The following is a 21301-nucleotide window of genomic DNA, read 5'->3' as shown; positions in this document are numbered from 1 at the left end:
TTCTCACACTTCACATGCTTATTACAGTATCTGTTAACTACTCTTAGTTCTTAAATGCCATTCAGTTGTCGCTTTAATACTTACACTGGAGGTTATTAACAGTCTGCATTGGTTCACATGATGTCATTCATTTTGGGTGGTGACATGATGTTCAGGCTGCCACAGTGTTTTTATGGTCAGAACTTTGGACTCTTATAAGCCAGTGAGTGAATTCAGTATTCGACCTAAAATAAAACAACATACATTTCTTATGTTCTTAAACAAACACCTCAAACAACTACGATATAGAAGAAAGTCATTTGCAGTTAGAAGACACTAATGAATAAATGATGTCAGCCCAGTACCTCTTACTTCTCTTTTTATTGATAAATATCGGACAGCTGAATGCAGTATCTGTTTCCTTCACATGATTCTGTGAATGTTTTACAATCACTCACATGATTTTGTTTTATTCGAAATTTAAATCAATAGGATGACTTCTATGTTGATTTTTATCAGTGATGTTAATACCTGAGACCAGTTGAGTCAAAGGGCAAGAGAAGAGGGTGGAGGATACAGACAGAGACAGACAGACGGGGAGAAAAACGGGAGGCGGAGAAGATGCACAACAAGAATATCAATTATATTAAATAGAACCAGAAATTTCAATGATACTTCTCATGATTCAATGATTACTTCTCTTTAAATATCTGACAGCTGAATGCAGTATCTGTTTCCTTCACATGATTCTGCTGAATGTTTTACAGTCACTCACATGATTTTGTTTTATTCTGAAATTTAAATCAATAGGATGACTTCTATGTTGATTTTTTATCAGTGATGTTAAATTACCATCTTTCCTCTTTTAGCTCTCTTTTTGTTTCTGATAAAAAACAGATGCTGAAAACTAGACCAACATGTATTCACATAATTACCATCAGGATTCTAGAAAAACAATTACATTTTATCTGTTTAGTTTTTAATCCTGTTTGTATTCTAACTGCATATTTTTTATGTGAACAGTTTCCAACAAGGCCAGTTTGACCCTTCAACCCAACTGGCCTCAGATTTTTAGTGGTGAGACGATCACTCTAAGATGTCAGATCGAGGGAGGTGGAGACACTGATTGGACGTATCAATGGATACCAGACAGATTAAACACACCACCAACAAACAGTGAATACAGGATCAGCAGCGCTACTGAGTCTGACAGTGGAGAATACAGGTGTATTGGTAGAAGGGACTCATATTCCTTTACAGACTGGAGTGATCCCATCACATTGACAGTATCATGTAAGTTTAACTGATTCATACTGAAAATGATTTTGATGTTTTAATTTTTCTAAATAAAACAACAGGAAACATTTCTTCTTTCAACAACAATGAAGTCACTTACAGACAGCTCAGTAACAAACTGTGGTTGTTTTAACTTTAAAGGAACCACCATACATTGTTCTGTTGAATATACCCTGTGACTCTGCAAATGATAAGTGGCTACAGATAACTGATGAATGAATGAATTAATTAATTCATAGGGTTTCTGGCTTTGTCTACATTTTTGATTGGACCTGAGAAAGAGTGTGAAAGCATGAGCAACACATGCTGCATCTTTAATCAAACAATCCAAACACAACACAGTGCTTCATGATGTCTTTTACACAGATCACAAATGATTGTCACTTGTTGATAAAGGTACATGTTCCTATAGGGCTCACCAAAGTCTGATGTTTGTTTTGATTGCTGTGTCAAAATGAGGAAAATATCTCAGATTACAAAATGCAGCTTGTTGTAACAAATTTGGTGAATTATGCTGCTGCATAGTTACAGTACAGATCACAGTAATTTACTGTTTTTCGTCTTTGTTCTAAATTAAACAGCAAACAGACCAAAGGCTGAACTGAGTGCTGATGACAGAGACATTCCAGTAGGGGGCAGTGTGACCCTGACCTGCTCTGTGAAGACATCATCATCTGGTTGGAAGTACTTCTGGTACAGAGGAGAGAAAACCTCTGAACCCCTGAACACACAAGATGTTTTACTCTCAACTGGACAAATCAGTGTCTCACAGGAAGGAGTCTACTGGTGCAGAGGAGGAAGAGGAGAGCCAGTTTACTACACAGAGTACAGTGATTCAATCAGTATTAACAAAAGTGACACAAACAAGGCTGTTGTGACTCTGCAACCAAACTGGTCTGAAATCTTCAGTGGAGAGACGATCACTCTCAGATGTGAGATCAAGAACGGAGGAGACACTGAGTGGGAGTATGAATGGAAAACAACCAGCTCAGAAAAACCTTCAAACCAAAAAGAAGTCAGTATTAGATCTGCTTCTGGATCTCACAGTGGAGACTACAGGTGTAAGGGCAGAAATAAAAATAAACAGTCAACAGACTGGAGTGATCCCATCAAACTGACAGTATCAGACGGTAAGTCACAACACATTTCATTCAAAGTGAATATTATACAGGTCATTAAAGGCTGTTTTTGGTTCATATATATTTTAATGTAAATATTCACTTGTATGTTCTGATTGTGCTGGATATATTTGATTTTCTATCATTACATGTTTTCATTCTGAAAAATCACTTTTCAACAGAACCCCTTCCTGTCCTCACTGTGTCTCCATTGTGGCTGAATGCTGGAGACTCAGTAACTCTGAACTGTGAGGTTAAACATCCATCTGCAGGATGGAGGTTCTACTGGTATAAGGCTGTTCCCAAACTACCAAACAACTTCTACAGCGTTGAGCTGCTACCTGGCAGCAGCAATGGGACTGAACAGGATTCCTACATCGTTGATGGACAAACTGGCACAGCACGATATGTGTGCAGAGCTGGAAGAGGAGACCCAGTGTATTACACTCAGTACAGTAAACCTAAACTTGTCTGGTCTGGAGGTCAGTTTGTTTCACTTTGTCCTTAATGCATCTTCTGTCTGTGACCAACATACAGTATCTTGAAAGTAGGAGAATTCAGTAAATATCTAAAGGTTAATGAAGAGTTATTATTTATTACAGCAGTGTCCAGGCCTGAAAGCTCTTCATTTTCCGTCGGGTTGATTGTTGGTCTGGTTTGTGGAATCGTACTTCTTCTTCTTCTGTTCCTCTTGTATCGCTACAGATCGTCTAACAGTAAGAGCTTCTTCTTGTATTATTAGATGTTTTATGCTTTAATTATTGAAGCACTAAACTATAATAACTTACACTATAAACCATGTAACAACAAATGTCTCTTCCACAGATTCATGCTTCATCAGGTTGGTTCAACACTCTCTTCTCTCATTTTGAACATAATAGCAAAATATTCAGTGTTCCTATTTAAATGTGTTGTATTTGTTTCATGTAGGCAAAGTCAGTCTGAGAGAACCAATCAGGGCTCTGACACAAATCAAGTGGTCAACCAGAATGAGGCTCAAGGTGAAGTATACTCCAATCTTCTCAATGGTGAGCATTCAACTGATCATATACTGTATGTATTTGTGTGTATGTATTTATATACATACATCAGAGGATGTTCTCTTTGTGTCATGCAGTCGAATTCATTAATCTGTTCTGGTTTGATATTCACTCCTCTGTAGGTGATGATTGTGTCTATGAAACAATCAAAGGCCCTGAAGACACTGAAAATGGTACAGTACCTTTTCATTACATTACATACAGAAGACAAAAACATACTGGAGGTCCTGTAACTCATACTGTATGTTCCTTGTATGCAGCTAAACATAACCCCAAATCAAATTAAATTGTTAATTAAGACAAGTGGCGTCTATTTAATTTAAAGTCAAACACCCTGAGTCAGCATAATCCAATCCTCAAAACAAATCTGGATTTGAGATCTGAATGTCAGATTATCTCGATTTAGGAATAGAGTTTTCGCAGGACTGATTGAGAGTGACTGATATAAGATCCTTGAACAAAAAATTCTTATTTTTCAAATGCAGATGAATACCAGAATGTGGCATCGTCTTCAATTGAACTGAAGAAAGTTGGATAAAACGGTGAGTACTTCGAATAACTACAATAAATAGAAAATACTTCAGAGATTTCATAGATTTTTCTCTTTTAAGGATTCATCTGATTTTCTCCACAGGGAAGCAACATGAACCAGAGGAGAGGAGAGCTCTGTTTACTGTGATATGAAGATATGAAGTACAGTCAGGCTCAAAGTTTGTATTGAAATGTGTCATATTATTACACAGGAGGTCATTATGGGTCAGCATGCAGTTCAGTTAATGTCAGGCAGCTTCGGTAGCTGTTACATCTTACCACTAGGTATCACCAGAGATGGAAATTGACAAATCTTACACATATTTAGGCTTTTTTAGATGTTTGGGTGTTTTTAAGTTTGTCTGTTTCATACACAGTATGTGATTATTATTTTATGTTGTGTGTCATTTGTTTGCACAGCTGGGTTGTTTTTCCATCTCACAGATATGACATAAAACTGAATTGTCCTATTTGTTTCTCTCCATGCTGTTGTAGATTGTGAAATATTTGGTACATGCAAATTTCCTCTCCATCTTTTCATTTTTATCTTCATCATTCGTCTTTAATGCTTCTGTAGAGTCATAAAAAATTAAAAGCATCCAACATTTTGTTGATGTTTTCTTCCAGGTCTGTAAAGAGATCTGTATGAAATCTGTAAGAAAAAATGTTGTTTTTTACGTTTAATTTGTTTTGAGACCATGCAATGACATTATATCGATTTGATTATTCTGTTTTGCTGAAATGTATTCATTATTTGGCCTTAGACAATGTGTTTTTTCTAGTAATAGGAGGCTAGTGATATATTATTATTATATTTTTCTTGTTGTATGAAACTCTGAATGCAACATAGTATATTTGAGCTTTAGGTGATTACAGCTTTAAAGTCCACATATTTTACAGTGTTGGAAGACAAAGATCCAGGATGGATCTTAAATATATGTAAATAACTGCTTTTGAACAACATATGTTCTTATATTTTCTTTTTTAAATACATGATAGCTACTGTATGTATTAAATTTTCACTTTTTAAATACATGATAGCTACTGTATGTATTAAATTTTCACATAAACCGATTTTATATTTCTGTACTTTTTACATTTTTCATCATTTTATGTATCAATAAACTACTTTTCCAGCAGTAAGCTGTCAGTTGAGTTTTTAACTATCTATTGTAAATACATTACCTGTGATGAAGAATGACGTTTAATGATTACACTCAACTTTAGAGATGATCAGTATTTATACTGTGTAACAGAGTTTAACTTGTTTTAAACTCACCTCGAGCATTACCATTCAAAAGAGAAATGACAGCCAGTTCATTCATTAAGTCTCAATCTAGAGGTTGTAGAAATTCTTGGCTCGTAAACAGTGACTGTGATACTTCATGAACACAATCCACTAGAGCTCGATATATAAGTTGGTTTTATCAGCTGATATTGGCCTATCACAGATTTATCTTATTAATATATTTTTGCAGAAAGATACTCGGGTTGGAACTTTGTCACAGCTGAAAATAAAATAAAAAGTGAACAGCTAATAAATGTATTCATAAATAACTATTCTGATACTTAATTAACCATAACCTGAATAAATAAATGATCTAGATAGACACAAAAATGCACCAACAATGCTCGACCTCCCTCTCGCTCCATGCCTCTCCTGTCCTCGCCTGAACCTGCTGTATTTTTGTCATTCAGGGAGTCAGAGTCTTGGATGGAGTGATTTATATAAAATAGTCTGACTAAAAATAAAAAATGTTTCAGTTGCAGATGGATCTCAGGATGTGACATACTCTTCGATTGAGCATACAAAAATCAGAAAAAAAGGTGAGTACTCCAAGAACATACAATAAATGTGTTGTACGCTGTCTTGGAGTGCAGGATTGATTCATCTAATTTTCTTCACAGGGAAGAAACATGAACCAGAGGAGATCTGTTTACTGTTTATGTGAAGACAAGAACTCCAGGTACAGTCAGTTATAACAATCATGCTCAACATTTGTATCGTATTGTAAAAAACAAACAAAAGACACATTAGCTGAGGTGTCAGTGTGGTGACAACTAATTTGGTTGCATTTCGATTTTTTGTGGACACAAAGGCAAGATTTCTCTACTTTCATTCTACCTGTCAGTCCATCCGTACATTTATTCCTCTATGAACAGTACTCTATATGTCTGTTAAGTAAACAAATCCTGAGATCTGCTTTCTGGTTTAGACGACAACCTGATGTATGCACAAGTAAACCCCAAAAACAAAGGCAAAGCAAAGAAAACCAAAGGTGAGTAAACTCTGCGTTACCCAGCATGTTAGTCAGTATGTAATGTGTACAATCATTTTAATGTCATAGCTGTTTGTATTATTTTTAGTCTGTCTTTTCAGTGTTGTTTTTTTTTAATTTTACATTGCCATGGGCATCAGTCAATTCTGTAAAAGCTATAATACTCTGCTGTGTGGCTGGTTTGAGCACTGTGGGTATTATATAATACTGTCATTCTGTGTTGTAATGGAGACTTTACCCTGTCAGTTCAGTACATTATCTTAATTAAATATGACATTAAATTTAAACATCTCTTCATTCATAGGAAAACCACATCCTGCAGTAACTGATGAAACTGTTTATTCTGACGTGAAACCAGGAAGATCTCTTGTATAAAAACATATGATGTGTATGCTGTAGAGTTATTTAAAACATGTCAGAAAACATCCTTAATTTTGTATCCTCAAAAAAAAAAATGTTTGAGTTGTGTGCATGCTTGCTATTCAAATATCAGACATGCTCAGTATTTTGCTACAGTTAATTGTTAGATTATTTACTAGTATGGACCACACCATCAACAAGATATGTTTGAATGATTTATTGACACAATGAAAGGTTCTGAGTGAAGCGTGAGGTTTTAGAGGGTTTTTCATGTGACTTTCATGAAGTGAGTGAATGAAAAGCATAGCCTCAATGTTTTTTTTCCCCTGTAGGAGGATGCCTACTGGTCTGTACTACTTCCATCAGTCGATTCCATCAAGTTCAATCATTTTTGTAATACGCCATAAGCACGCATCAACAGTTTTTTTAGTATTTGTGTAATTTCTCTCACTGCCAGTAGGGAGAGACACATTCCCTCACTGCAGGTTTCACTCATATTAAAATAGAAAGACTTGTCAGTAAGGTCTTTGATCTCTGATCTCATGATCAATAAATGTCAGCAATTAAAGATTAAAGTTGCACCACAATGAAAATCCTTAGTGTTTATAACTGGTCTGGAAATTATCATGATTAACTGATACTTTTTACACATATGGCATCATTACATTTATGTCAGAGTGCTATTTAACTCCAACAGCAAAATGTTGCACAATAACACCTGTAGGAGGATGTAGGACAGTTATTCCCTTTGCCGTTCTTGGCTTGACCTTTATTGTGGAGGGTAATGTGAGTGACCAGAAAAAGAAGAAGAAGAAAAAGAAAAATTTGATATGAACGACTAAAATCGATTTCCTAATCTGAAACAAAACGACAAAATACGAAGAACAGTGCAAAAAAAGAACTTTATTGATGCATAAAATGAACAAAGATTTAAAAATACAAACTATGTAAGTGAAATATATACAGTCCCCATTCATAATTGTTGATGTCCGTCTTGGATCTTTCTGCTCTAACACTGTAAAAAAAATGCTGACTTTAAAAGCTGCGCTACCACCTGAGTACTAAAGCTCATAACTGCATCAAGTTGTTCAAAAAGTTTTTCAAAATGTGTAAATACTAAAAATCTTGTTAAATCTCTATTATATAATCTAACAAATTAACTGTACAAAATACTGAGCATGTCTGACATTTTTCTTTGATGATACAGCTGTCTTCACAGACCTGGAAGAAAAACACATAAACAACAGATAGCGAATTATTCAAGATTAAAGGATGCCTTCTGATACATTATTCCGACTTTTAAATTAGTCATTATGCACAGTATGCACATCATATGTTATCATGTTATTACCAAGAGATGTTCCTGGTTTAACTTCAGAGTAAACGGCTTCAGTCGGTGCAGGATGTGGTATTCCTATGAATGGAGAGATGTTTAGTTTTAAACAATAACCAGTAATGTTAATAATTAATAAAGGTAATGTACTGAACCTTGAAAAATATTGAACACATTACATACTGTCCAACATGCTGGACGATGGAGACTTCACTCACCTTTGGTTTTCTTTGCTTTGCCTTTGTTGTGGTGGTTTACTTGTGCATACATCAGGTTGTCGTCTAAAACAGAAAGCAGATCTCAGGATTTATTTGCTCAGCAGACATATAGAGTACTGTTCAGCTAGATGAATGAATGTACAGACTGACAGGTAGAATGAAAAAATAAGAGGTTTGGGATGCCCTTGTGTCTTCAGTTCAGTAGCATTAGATATAGTGACATAAATACCAAAATACAACAAAATGAGTTGTTGTCACCACACCGAAGCCTCAGATATAAACAAAACAATTCATACTGTATCTGTAAGATGGAAATATAATGGAAACAACATACAATATTAATCACATACTGTCCATGAAAGAGACAAACTGAGAAACACACACAAGTCTAAAAGGCTCTAAATATGTGTAAGATCTGACAACTTCGAGCTCGTGTTATGCCTAGTCTTAAAATGTAGCAGCTCCCCAACTGACTGACATTAAGTGAAGTGCATGCTGACCTAGAATGACCTCCTGTGTAATAATATGACACTTTTCAATACAAACGTTGAGCATGACTGTTATAACTGACTGTACCTGCAGTTCTTGTCTTCACATCAGAGTAAACAGTGCTCTCCTCTGGTCCATGCTGCTTCCCTGTGAAGAAAATCAGATGAATCAATCATACAGTGCAATACATCTCTAAAATATTATATTTGTTGTATGTGTTTGGAGTACTCACCTTTTTTTTTAATGTTTTTGAGTTCAATCAAAGAGTATGTGACATCCTGAGATCCACCTGCAACTGAAATATACATACATAATTGTATTTAGACTATTTTGTATTAATCACTCATAATCAGTGCTCATGAATCACGAAAAGTCAGAGGGTCATCAAACTCATTCAGATTTATCCTCTAAGGATAGAGAATATCTGTACAAAGATTCATTCCCAGTAAACATCTTGTGTGTGTTATCAACACACCAATCACCACCAACAATTTTATTTTGAGTTATTTCATTTGTTCACCTTCAAGCAAAATAAATATATCACATTTTTTTAGATATGATGGAGCATTGTTGAGGTGCACGTTAAAAAAGGTTGTACCGTACCATTTTCAGTGTCTTCAGTGCCTTTGATTGATTCATAGGCAACAGGACCACCTGCAGTGCAGTGAATATCAAGTCAAGCTCAAAATAATTGTTTTAATTCTATGATACTAATTAAAACTTCTCTGATCTAATGGGTTGTGTCTCTACAAAGTGTGAATAGAAACATATAAAATTAAGATTAGTGTCAGTGCTCACCATGGAGAAGAGTGGAGTATACTGCACCTTGAGCCTCATTCTGGTTGAGCACTTGATTTGTGTCAGAGCCCTGGATGGTTCTCTCAGACTGACTACATGAAACAAATACAATACATTTAAATAGGAACATTCAATGTTTTGTTATTATGTTCAAAATGAGAGAAGAGAGTGTTGAACCAACCTGATACAGCGTGAATCTGTGGAAAAGACATTTGTTGTTACCTGCTTTTCTGTCGTAAATTATTATACTTGTGTATTTAAATGATTAAAGCGTAAAACATGAGACAAAAGAAGATCGACTCACCTTTGGATGATCTGTAGCAATACAAAAGGAACAGAAGAATAAGAAGAAGTAGTATGGTTCCACAAACCAACCCAACGATCAACCCGACAGGAAATGAAGAGCTTTCAGGTCTGGACACTGCTGTAATAAATATTAAGTGTTAATAAACTTTTATATGTTTAATGCATCCAACAGGTGAAGTCGTCTGAAACTAATGCTACTTCAAATTCAGTTCAGTATTTGAACAAGTTTCTTTCTCACACAGAAACACAGTTTACATCAAAGAAAATGCAGCAGTTGTTTTAATCCTACTCACCCTTAACTGACATCCAACTCTGTGGTGACTCTTCTTCTGAGTACTGACACTTGTAGAAGCCCTCATCTGACTTTGACACTGCAGAGATATTTCGCTCCTTCCTGGTATCATTTTGAATGAGTTCATCATTACGATAGAAAAACACATTGGAATCAAATATTCCAGTTCTCAGTTTGCAGCTCAGACTAACAGGATCTCCCTCAGTCACAGGATGGACAGGGCTCACCAGGATAATATTTATATCTGTAGGAACAGTCAAAGAATATGAGGTTTAGTCAGAGATCAGCTGGTTGACAAACTTCAGAATGAGAGGACGTAGAATGATGAGAATAGATCACACATTGTTTTCTCTTTGTAACACTCATTTGATTTACAGTGATCATAAAGTCTGATGTTTTATCTTGTGTACAACTTATGTCTCACTGTAAAAGTAACATCTTATCAAATAATCAACAAGTGTCTAAAAGTTCTGAGAGAGTACACAGTATTGACATAAAAACTTAGAGAGTACTGCACCATAAACATGAAGAAATGTACTATATACTTTATGCAGTCCTCATTAATTAATTATCTTTGCATTACACTGCTGTACAGTATACACAGACACTTAGGATTATTTACCTGATTAGGTATTATTTTTTGTTTAATAATCTTTAGGAACATAATCCTGAGATTTATGAGTGGATAAAAAACGTTTAATGCTTTGTAAACATACAAAACATCTGATATATGTTGAAACACAGGGAGAAGTTTAAAATTATTCATTCATTAAAAAAAGAAAGTGTAATGAAACCATACCCTGTATAGAGGGTGATATTTTCTGTGGCAGAAGTTTGAGAACACAAGATTAAGTTTGATAATCTCACACCAGAAAAGTTAACCTGTTACATCAGTTTGTATACATGAGGTGGATAAGAATAATCAGTCATTTAGTCATGCTGGTGTTAAAGAGTCTGACAGCTGTTGGAATGAAGAACCTGCAGTAGCGCTCCGTCTTACATGGTTGGTTTAAACTTATTGTTATAAAATAGACTGAACCCAACATATTTTCTATTTGTCTCAAACACATAGTGAGATGTACAAAATAATGTATAAAGGTGTAATGAAACCATACCCTGTAAAGAGATGTTGACTGCGTTGCTGAACTCTCCTGATCCAGATTCACACCAGAACACTCCATCACTCTGCCAGGAACTGTACATGTTGCATGTGGATCCAGTCATTGTCCCCCAGTAGGAGCAGTATGACAGGTAGCGGTTTCCAGTAAGCCCTCTCACTCTCCACTCAGTAGAGTTTCCCTCACAGTTCAGTGAGACAGAGTCAGAGGTGAAGTGTTGCACTCTGTCAGGACTCACTGTGAGAGACGCTGATGAATGAAAATCTGAAAAACAACATGTAATAAGGTGTCAAACAGAGCACAGTGATCTTAAGTTTAAATATGTCACAATGCAAATATTTTTTTGCTTTTTAATCACTCAGTAAGGTGGAAAGCAGAAAGTCTGGCTTGATGCTAGCCAGAGATTAAAGACCATAAAGTCACCACAGTCAATTAATTTCTTCATTTGGGGGATCGTGAATGTACACAGCCAATTATTTGTCAAAGTAAGTGTTAGTTTTCAAGATACTGTATGTTGGTCACAGACAGAAGATGCATTAAGGACAGAGTGAAACAAACTGACCTCTAGACCAGACAAACTTAGGTTCACTGTACTGAGTGTAATACACTGGGTCTCCTCTTTCAGCTCTGCACACATATCGTGCTGTGCCAGTCTGTCCATGAACGATGTAGGAATCCTGTTCAGTCCCATTGCTGCTTACAGGTAGCAGCTCCAAGCTGTAGGAGTAGTCTGGTAGTTTGGGAACAGTCTTATACCAGTAGAACCTCCATCCTGCAGATGGATGTTCAACCTCACAGTTCAGAGTTACTGAGTCTCCAGCATTCAGCCACAATGGAGACACAGTGAGGACAGACTTGGGTTTTTCTGTTGAAAAGTGATTTTTCAGAATGAAAACATGTAATGATAGAGGATCAAATATATCCAGCACAATCAGAACATACAAGTGAGTATTTACATTAAAATATATATGAACCAAAAACAGCCTTTAATGACCTGTATAATATTCACTTTGAATGAAATGTGTTGTGACTCACCGTCTGATACTGTCAGTTTGATGGGATCACTCCAGTCTGTTGACTGTTTATTTTTCTTTCTGCCCTTACACCTGTAGTCTCCACTATGAGATACATAAGCAGATGTAATACTGACTTCATTTTGATTTGAAGGTTTTCTTGAGCTGGTTGTTTTCCATTCATACTCCCACTCAGTGTCTCCTCCATTCTTGATCTCACATCTGAGAGTGATCGTCTCTCCACTGAAGATTTCAGACCAGTTTGGTTGCAGAGTCACAACAGCCTTGTTTACAACTGTTCATGTTTAAGAATTCACAGTCAGGAAACAAAAAAGACAAAACATTAAATCTACATCAAAGCATAGTGTCTTTAGTCTTTTTATCAATTAATAATTATGAATGCAAAATAATGAACGATAATTAATTCTGTTTTAAAAACAAATGCCAAACTCACCAATTTTGTTGATACTGATTGAATCACTGTACTCTGTGTAGTAAACTGGCTCTCCTCTTCCTCCTCTGCACCAGTAGACTCCTTCCTGTGAGACTCTGATACGTCCAGTTGAGAGTAAAACATCTTGTGTGGTCAGGGGTTCAGAGGTTTTCTCTCCTCTGTACCAGAAGTACTTCCAACCAGATGATGATGTCTTCACAGAGCAGGTCAGGGTCACACTGCCCCCTACTGGAATGTCTCTGTCATCAGCACTCAGTTCAGCCTTTGGTCTGTTTGCTGTTTAATTTAAAACAAAGATGAACAACAGGAAATTACTGTCACTGTGATTTAGTCTGATTTAGATGTGCAGCACCCACAGGCAAGAAATACTTTTTAAAACTTGAAGACTTAGACCTCTGTTGCATGTCGTACTCCTCTCTCTTTGTTTCTCGTCTGTATCTGTACTGTAACTATGCAGCAGCACAATTCACCAAATTTGCTACAACAAGCTGCATTTTGTAATCTGAGATATTTTCCTCATTTTGACACAACAATCAAAACAAACATCAGAGTTTGGTGAGACCTATAGGAATATGTACCTTTATCAACAAGTGACACTCATTTGTGATCTGTGTAAAAGACACCATGAAGCACTGTGTTGTGTTTGGATTGTTTGATTAAAGATGCAGCATGTGTTGCTCATGCTTTCACACTCTTTCTCAGGTCCAATCAAAAAATGTAGACAAAGCCAGAAACTCTATGAATTCATAAAATATAATAAATATGTTCATATAAAATAATGATAATTTGCTGCTGCACTGCTAAATGCTACAGTTGTGCAGGCCCTTTGGTAACATGAATAAATATTAATGTTAATTTATCAGTTATCTGTAGCCACTTATCATTTGCAGAGTCACAGGGTATATATTTAACAGAACAATGTATGGTGATTCCTTTAAAGTTAAAACAACCACAATTTGTTACTGAGCTGTCTGTAAGTGACTTCATTGTTGTTGAAAGAAGAAATGTTTCCTGTTGTTTTATTTAGATAAATGAAAACATGAAAAAAAATTTCAGTATGAATCAGTCCAACTTACGTGATACTGTCAATGTGATGAAATTACTCCACTCTGTTGAGGAATATGAGTCCCTTCTACCTTTACACCAGTATTTTCCACTGTCAGACTCAGTAGCGCTGCTGATCCTGTATTCATTGTTTGTTGATGGTATGTTTAATTTGTCTTTTATCCATATATACGCCCAATCAGTGCCTCCACCTCCCTCGATCTGACATCTGAGAGTGATCGTCTCACCTCTGAATATCTGAGTCCTGTTGGGTTGAAGGGTCAAACTGACCCTGTTGGAAACTGTTCACATAAAAAACATGCAGTTAGAATACAGACAGGATTAAAAACTAAACAGATAAAATGTAATTGTTTTTTCTAGAGTCCTGTTGATAATTACGTGAATACATGTTGGTCTAGTTTTCAGCATCTGTTTTTTTATCAGATACAAAAAGAGAGCTAAAAGAGGAAAGATGGTAATTTAACATCACTGATATAAAATCAATATAAAAGTCAACCTATTGATTTAAATTTCAGAATAAAACAAAATCATGTGAGCGATTGTAAAACATTCAGCAGAATCATGTGAAGGAAACAGATACTGCATTCAGCTGTCCGATATTTATCAATAAAAAGAGAAGTAAGAGGTACTGGGCTGACATCATTTATTCATTAGTGTTCTTCTAACTGAAAATGACTTTCTTCTATATCTTAGTTGTTTGAGGTGTTTGTTTAAGAACATAAAGAATGTATGTTGTTTTATTTTAGGTCACAATACTGAATTCACTCACTGGCTTTATAATAGTCCAAAGTTCTGACCATAAAAACACTGTGGCAGCCTGAACATCATGTCACCACCCAAAATGAGTGACATCATGTGAACCACATGCAGACTGTTAATAACCTCCAGTGTAATTATTAAAGCTACAACTGAATGGCATTTAAGAACTAAGAGTAGTTAACAGATACTGTAATAAGCATGTGAAGTGTGAGAATTTGAGAGTTTGTGTGTTCTTATGATTCATTCAGCATATTTTAGGTCATTTCTGTACTTTACATTTTCACTAATCTTACTGATTACATTATTCAGTGACTGAGGAAGAGGAGTAACAAACAAAACTCCATCAGCATGTTCAGCTTCTGTCTGCAGACCTATGTTCATTTTATCATTCATGTTCTTTTTTCCTACTGGAACAAAATATATTATTATTTTGTATTTTCTTCATTACTAATAACAGGTTTCAATAATGCATATTGTATTATTCCTGAACAAATGAATAAACTCACCAGTTCCATGAACGGTAACTTCATTGCTTTCTTCTGTGTAGAACGGTGGATCTCCTCTTCCTCCTCTGCAGTGGTACAGACCTCCTTCTGAAACTTCGATAACTTTGTGTGGTACACCATTCCTTATGGACTGAGCTTTAGAGGAGTCAGATGTACGTTTGAACCAGTCGTATTTCCAGTCAGCAGAGCCCTCCACAGAACAGGTCAGTCTCACAGTGCCCCTCACTGGTATGTTGTCTGCTGTCAGTCTGGGTTCAGGTTTTCTTGCTGTTCAGTTTAGAGAAAAAACAAAACAAGTTAATATCTTGAATCAAATTTCCCTCAACCTCAACCACAGTTTGTTACTGAGCTTTCTCTAAGTGACTTCACTGTTGTTGAAAGAAGAAATGTTTCCTGTTGTTTTATTTAGATAAATGAAAATACCAAAAACATTTTCAGTATGAATCAGTCCAACTTACCTGATACTGTCAATGTGATGGTATTACTCCACCCAGTTGAGGAATATGAGTCCCTTCTACCAATACACCTGTATTCTCCACTGTCAGACTCAGTAGCGCTGCTGATCCTGTATTCATTGTTTGTTGGTGGTATGTTTAATCTCTCTGGTGTCCATTGATACGTCCAATCAGTGCCTCCACCTCCCTCGATCTGACATCTTAGAGTGATCGTCTCACCTTTGAATATCTGAGTCCAGTTGGGTTGAAGGGTCAAACTGACCCTGTTGGAAACTGTTCATATAAAAAATATGCAGTTAGAATACAAACAGGATTAAAAACTAAACAGATAAAATGTAATTGTTTTTTCTAGAGTCCTGTTGATAATTACGTGAATACATGTTGGTCTAGTTTTCAGCATCTGTTTTTTATCAGATACAAAAAGAGAGCTAAAAGAGGAAAGATGGTAATTTAACATCACTGATAAAAAATCAATATAGAAGTCATCCTATTGATTTAAATTTGAGAATAAAACAAAATCATATGAGTGACTGTAAAACATTCAGCAGAATCATGTGAAGGAAACAGATACTGCATTCAGCTGTCAGATATTTATCAATAAAAAGAGAAGTAAGAGGTACTGGGCTGACATCATTTATTCATTAGTGTTCTTCTAACTGAAAATGACTTTCTTCTATATCGTAGTTGTTTGAGCTGTTTGTTTAAGAACATAAAGAATGTATGTTGTTTTATTTTAGGTCACAATACTGAATTCACTCACTGGCTTTATAATAGTCCAAAGTTCTGACCATAAAAACACTGTGGCAGCCTGAACATCATGTCACCACCCAAAATGAATGACATCATGTGAACCACATGCAGACTGTTAATAACCTCCAGTGTAATTATTAAAGCGACAACTGAATGGCATTTAAGAACTAAGAGTAGTTAACAGATACTGTAATAAGCATGTGAAGTGTGAGAATTTGAAAGTTTGTGTGTGTTTTTATGATTCATTCAGCATATTTTAGGTCATTTCTGTACTTTATATTTTCAATAATCTTACTGATTACATTATTCAGTGACTGAGGAAGAGTAACAAACAAAACTCCATCAGCATGTTCAGATCCTGTCTGCAGACCTATGTTCATTTTATCATTCATGTTCTTTTTTATTACTGTACCAAAGTGAGTATTTTCTTCACTACTGATAACAGGTTTCAATAATGCATATTGTATTATTCCATAACAAATGCATAAACTTACAAATTTTCTGAATGGTCACTTCATTGCTGTACTCTGTGTAGAACGGTGGATCTTCTCTTCTTCCTCTGCAGTTGTACAGACCTTCTTCTGAGACACCGATAATGTTCTCTGGTACACCATTCCTTATGGACTGAGCTTCAGAGGAGTAAGATGTACGCTTGAACCAGTCGTATTTCCAGACAGTCCAGTCAGCGGAGCCCTCCACAGAACAGGTCAGTGTCACATTGTTCTTTCCGTGTATGATGTTTGTGTCTACTGTCAGTCTGGGTTTAGGATGTCCCACTGTTCAAAAAACAAAACAAGTTAATATCTTGAATATATATCAGGATCATGGATTGCGTCTGCACCTAGATTAGAGATTGTGGTTGAGCCTTCTGCTGCTGTCCTGCTTTATGTCCACTACAAATACATCATCATCATCATCATTATAATTTGTACTATTAATCATGACTCCATTGAAATTTGTGGTTCTATTTATCATAATTAAGAATTGATATTCTTGTTGTGCATCAAGGTTTCTGGCTTTAAAATAAAGTTTTTCCTTGCCACTGAAGCCGAGTGCCTCCTCATGGTGTGACTTGTAGAGTTTCTAAAAAATAATATTATAATACTTTGGGGTCAGCTCAGACATAAATATGCATGCAAAAAGGCAGTAATATAGTAATTTTATGTGTTGGTACATGGAGTAAAATGAAACGTGCATAGAAAAAGGCAAATGCAAAAAGAGGAAGTGATCAAAACTGAAATCACTCTTCTTTAAATCACTTCCTGTTTTTGCGTTTGTGTTAAATATTGTGTGGATAAGAAAAGATGATTTCTCACCTTCAGCGTGTACGTAGAGGAGTGTATTCACCACTAAAATAAAAATTAAAACTTTATTAGACAATACTCAAAGATCTTCAAACGCTACTTAAAGTTTTATCAGTGGTGACTGTCATTCAATCAACAGTAGCAAGAGGTAAGAATATAAAAAACACAAAACTCTTTAGAATTAAAAAAGCAACACAATATATTCAAAAGTCATGATATCTTAGAACACATACTGCATGCACTGTGCAAAAACAAGTGCAAAAATAACTAGTGCAGTCGTGTTTTTAACACAATCCTCCGCTCTGAACAAAGATCATGTCTACAAAACCAGGCAGCGTATACCTTGGACAAGTCACCAGTTTAGAGACATAGAGACAAACAACCATTCACACTCACGGCCAATTTAGAGTCACCAATTAACATATTAAGTGCATGTCTTTGGAGTGTGGGAGGAAGCTGGAGTACCCGGTGAGAACCCACACAGACACAGGGAGAACATGCAAACTGCACACAGAAAGGCCACAGCCGAGGTTCAAACCACAAATGTTCTTGCTGTGAGGTGACAGCACTCACCACTGCCATATACTGCATACACTGTGCAAATACAAGTGCAAAAAATAACTAGTCCATTTGTATATCTAACACAATCCTACACTCTGAACAAAGATCACGTCTACAAAACCACCATGCTAATAATAAAACTCTGAAAGTCACAAAGTTATAAAGTCACAGATACTTACAGAATAACTCCAGCACACGGAGCAAAGTGTGCCCCATCTTCACATCCAGCACCGACACGTCGCTCTGTTCCTCTGCTTCTGAGGAAATTTTCGACTTTGTTTTCATAATTACGCAGCAGAGAGAGGGAGGAGAGAAAGACTTTTCTAACTTCAGAAAATAGCTGGTCAGTACTTCCTTCCCTTTTACACAGAGCTAAAAAACCCCACAGTGGTTTTGCCCACAGCACACTTTGATATGTTCACACCTCCCACCTACTGCAAAGGTCTTTAATTTTGTCTCTTGTGCAAAAGTTTGTTCCAGAGAAAAATGGCATAAATAATTTATAAATATAAAATGTAATCATATCAGATCATAGACTTTTAAACCTTTTATTGTGGTAATCTGTGCATGTTGTGTTGCGTGTGTTGTGTGTCTATATAGTGCATTCAGAAAATATTTAGGCTCCCTCATGTTGCAGCCTTACGCTAAAATCCTTTAAATTATTTTTTCCCTCATTAATCTCCACTTAATACCCCATAATGACAAAGTAAAACCGGATTTTAGTTTTTTTTTTTTTTGTTATCTCATGAAGATCTGCTGCTGACATATAACTTACATGATGGGGTGGACAACAGGTGATTGCAGGCACAGCGCACAGAAGAAATTCTTATCTTATCAAAAAGGCTGAAAATCGATAGTTTTAAATACTTTAAATTTGTCATTGTGCTATTAAGATAAGTTTCTAACTAGGGCGTGAGAAAAAACAGGAAAGCCAATGCTTCAAACTTCATATTTCCTCTTTCCACTGATGTGATAGCGAGAATTAGTCATCACCACAAAAAAAAAAAAAAAAAAAAAGAGGTGTCACAAACTCTGAATGTGGTCTAAAATGAGTGAAGTGAAATGCATAGAGAACTGATCTATATGAGGAAGCCTGCTTGTGGTGTCATCATGACTTTCAGTGGCTGCACTCACCGCATGCAGAGCAGAGAATAAAGGCCTGGACACTGTTTTCAAGTTTTTACCAACTGTTTGTGTGGAAATTAATCTTGTTTGAGTATTACAGTGTGTTGGTGCTCAGCTCAAACTTACATCTGATCAGTCTACTTCCCGTCTCCCTTTTTTTTGCCTCCGCTGTCTTTTTTCCAGCAGTGTGTGTGAGCACATATTTCACACACATGCGCACGCAGACTTTCTTCTTCTATTGTTCCCTTTTGTAGTACACAAACACTTCCTTTGGTACGGTGAATACTGCCTCCACCCAACCTAGTGGACTCAAACACAGAAAACACAAACCAGTTAACTATCCCAGATCTTTTTTTGTATAGCAATTACTGTGAACTGTGTACACAATTTCTGTGCAGTGGTTAGCACCGTACCCTCACAGCACAGAAGGTTCCTGGTTCAAAGCTCTGTGTGGACTTTGCATGTTTTCCCTGTCTCTGTGTGGATCCTCAGCAGGTACTCCAGTTTCCTCCCACATTCCAAAGACATGCAGTTAATAGGTTAATTGGTTACTCTAAATTCCCTGTAAATGTGAATGGTTGCTTGTCTTTATGTGGCTGCCGACTTGTCCAGGGTGTGCCCCGCCACTCCTCCAATGTCAGCTGGGATAGGCTCCAGTCCCACTGTGACCCTGATGAGGATAAGCGGTTACAAGTAATGGATGGATGGATGGAAGACAACAGACTAAGCATGAAGGTGAACTAGTTTGTGAAAAGTTCCTACTCTAATTTGCTGCACTTACTTATTTTTAGCACTGCAGGTCAAAGTAAAAATGATGAGCTCATTCATTTTCAGTAAACAGCTGGTACAGAAAGGACTATATATATATATATATATATGGTTACAGTTACACTAATTGACTCAACTTTACCAGTGTGCTATTGATTTCCTTATGAATAAACTCCATGCATGCATATGTACTTAACATGGGAAGTATTTAGGTACAATATTTTTGATCAGTTATTATGAGGTCATTTTATAATCAGACCACAAGATCTAGGTGTGCCAAGCAAGAAATATTATCTGATGGTTAGTTGTGACATCCCACCCATAGCTAAACTAAATGTGTTCTCTGATTGTGTTTGTGATAGGTCATGTAAAACACATCACTATAATGTGTTGCTTTCCGTGAGAGAAACTGTAAAGAATACGTTTTGCAGCCCTAAAGCTTGAATTTATATTTCTGTTCGTATATCATATAACGCCTGTCTGCCTCTTAAAGTCACAAAATAAGATAGTCACAGTTGTACTTACAGAATAACCCCAGCACACAGAGCTCGCGACATCTTCTCATCCAGCGCTGCCACGTCGCTCTGTTTCTCTGCTTTTGAGGTAATTTTCTTCTTTACGTTACAAGAGGCGAGAACGAGATGATCGTAACGTGGCGTTACAGGACAGCGAATACAAAAACTTACCATACTTTGTCCTCGCTCAGCATAAACATAATCATTCGGCAGATTAATTGTTTAGACATTACCAAATAATCAATTCAAAGTCCATTGTGACAATATATAAAATATCAATAACAACCTTTCAAACACTGGATTACAGAAAATTGAGAAATATAAAAATATAAGAACATACATTACAGGAGGAACCGCATATTCAATACAGATCATGCAAGTTTCAGATTGATTTCAAACGCCTTTCTGTGTCTATATGCTATATTCTGCCAATTTAACAGTAACACAGTACCTAAATTAAACATACTTGCTAAAATTCTAGCTGTAACCTTGAAACTAGTTAAGTTTGGGGTGTTGTTTAGCTCAGTCGGTAGAGCAGCTGCCCCATGTACAAAGGCTTAGTCCTTAAAATATCTTTAAAAAAAAAGAAAGAAAGAAAGAAACTAGTTAAGTTTAACTTACCTGTGTCACTCAGCATTGACTTTGAATCCTGAAATATTCCTCTTCATCATGTACAAGCTCTTCTGCATCTTGAAACATGCTTCGTGAGGGCAAATTATCCCGGTCCCGTAATTTTTAAATAAGTGTGTCGTGCTAGACATAGCAAGGCTGAGACTTTATGGCCAGAATATGTTACAGTAGTACTGTCAGTAATTAGTTAAATAACATGAAGTGTGTCTGTGGAGGAGAAACGTTTTATCAGCCTAAGT

At 36.2% G+C, this 21301-nt stretch overlaps 2 protein-coding genes across 8 annotated transcripts in view; one reads left to right on the top strand and one right to left on the bottom strand.

Annotated features, from left to right (window-relative positions):
- Positions 1–4639, top strand: part of LOC109139830 (uncharacterized) — a 19705-nt gene extending 15066 nt beyond the window's left edge. Inside the window, exons 10-18 of the mRNA XM_027288179.1 lie at positions 1003–1272; positions 1857–2405; positions 2576–2875; positions 2996–3109; positions 3219–3234; positions 3324–3421; positions 3556–3606; positions 3919–3975; positions 4068–4639. Of these exons, the coding sequence (XP_027143980.1) occupies positions 1003–1272; positions 1857–2405; positions 2576–2875; positions 2996–3109; positions 3219–3234; positions 3324–3421; positions 3556–3606; positions 3919–3971 (1451 nt within the window). The 3' untranslated portion in view covers positions 3972–3975; positions 4068–4639. The remainder of the gene's footprint in view (positions 1–1002; positions 1273–1856; positions 2406–2575; positions 2876–2995; positions 3110–3218; positions 3235–3323; positions 3422–3555; positions 3607–3918; positions 3976–4067) is intronic.
- Positions 4640–7486: 2847 nt separating this feature from the next.
- Positions 7487–19978, bottom strand: LOC109139829 (Fc receptor-like protein 5). 7 transcript variants are annotated; one of them, XM_027287814.1, is made up of 21 exons: positions 19276–19978; positions 18204–18278; positions 17476–17508; positions 16654–16935; positions 15413–15682; positions 14955–15221; positions 13701–13970; positions 12625–12900; positions 12193–12465; positions 11720–12022; positions 11155–11421; positions 10041–10283; positions 9746–9862; positions 9623–9638; positions 9442–9533; positions 9247–9297; positions 8876–8938; positions 8731–8790; positions 8155–8217; positions 7955–8017; positions 7487–7824 (listed from the first exon to the last, which is right to left on the bottom strand). In XM_027287814.1, exons 1-21 carry the CDS (start codon positions 19361–19363, stop codon positions 7817–7819), a joined length of 3180 nt encoding a protein of 1059 aa, XP_027143615.1. In that variant the 5' UTR covers positions 19364–19978; the 3' UTR covers positions 7487–7816. The 7 variants fall into 7 exon arrangements, with proteins under 7 accessions (XP_027143615.1, XP_027143618.1, XP_027143617.1 ...); XM_027287817.1 differs by having other exon boundaries at positions 9746–9865; positions 18204–18297; positions 19276–19977; XM_027287816.1 differs by having other exon boundaries at positions 9746–9865; positions 18204–18281; positions 19276–19977.
- Between the last annotated feature and the right edge of the window lie 1323 nt (positions 19979–21301).

This window comes from Larimichthys crocea, chromosome XIV (genome assembly GCF_000972845.2).
Source record: "Larimichthys crocea isolate SSNF chromosome XIV, L_crocea_2.0, whole genome shotgun sequence".
NCBI classification, from domain to species: Eukaryota; Metazoa; Chordata; class Actinopteri; family Sciaenidae; genus Larimichthys; species Larimichthys crocea.
This window is presented reverse-complemented; position numbering and strand designations above follow the sequence as displayed.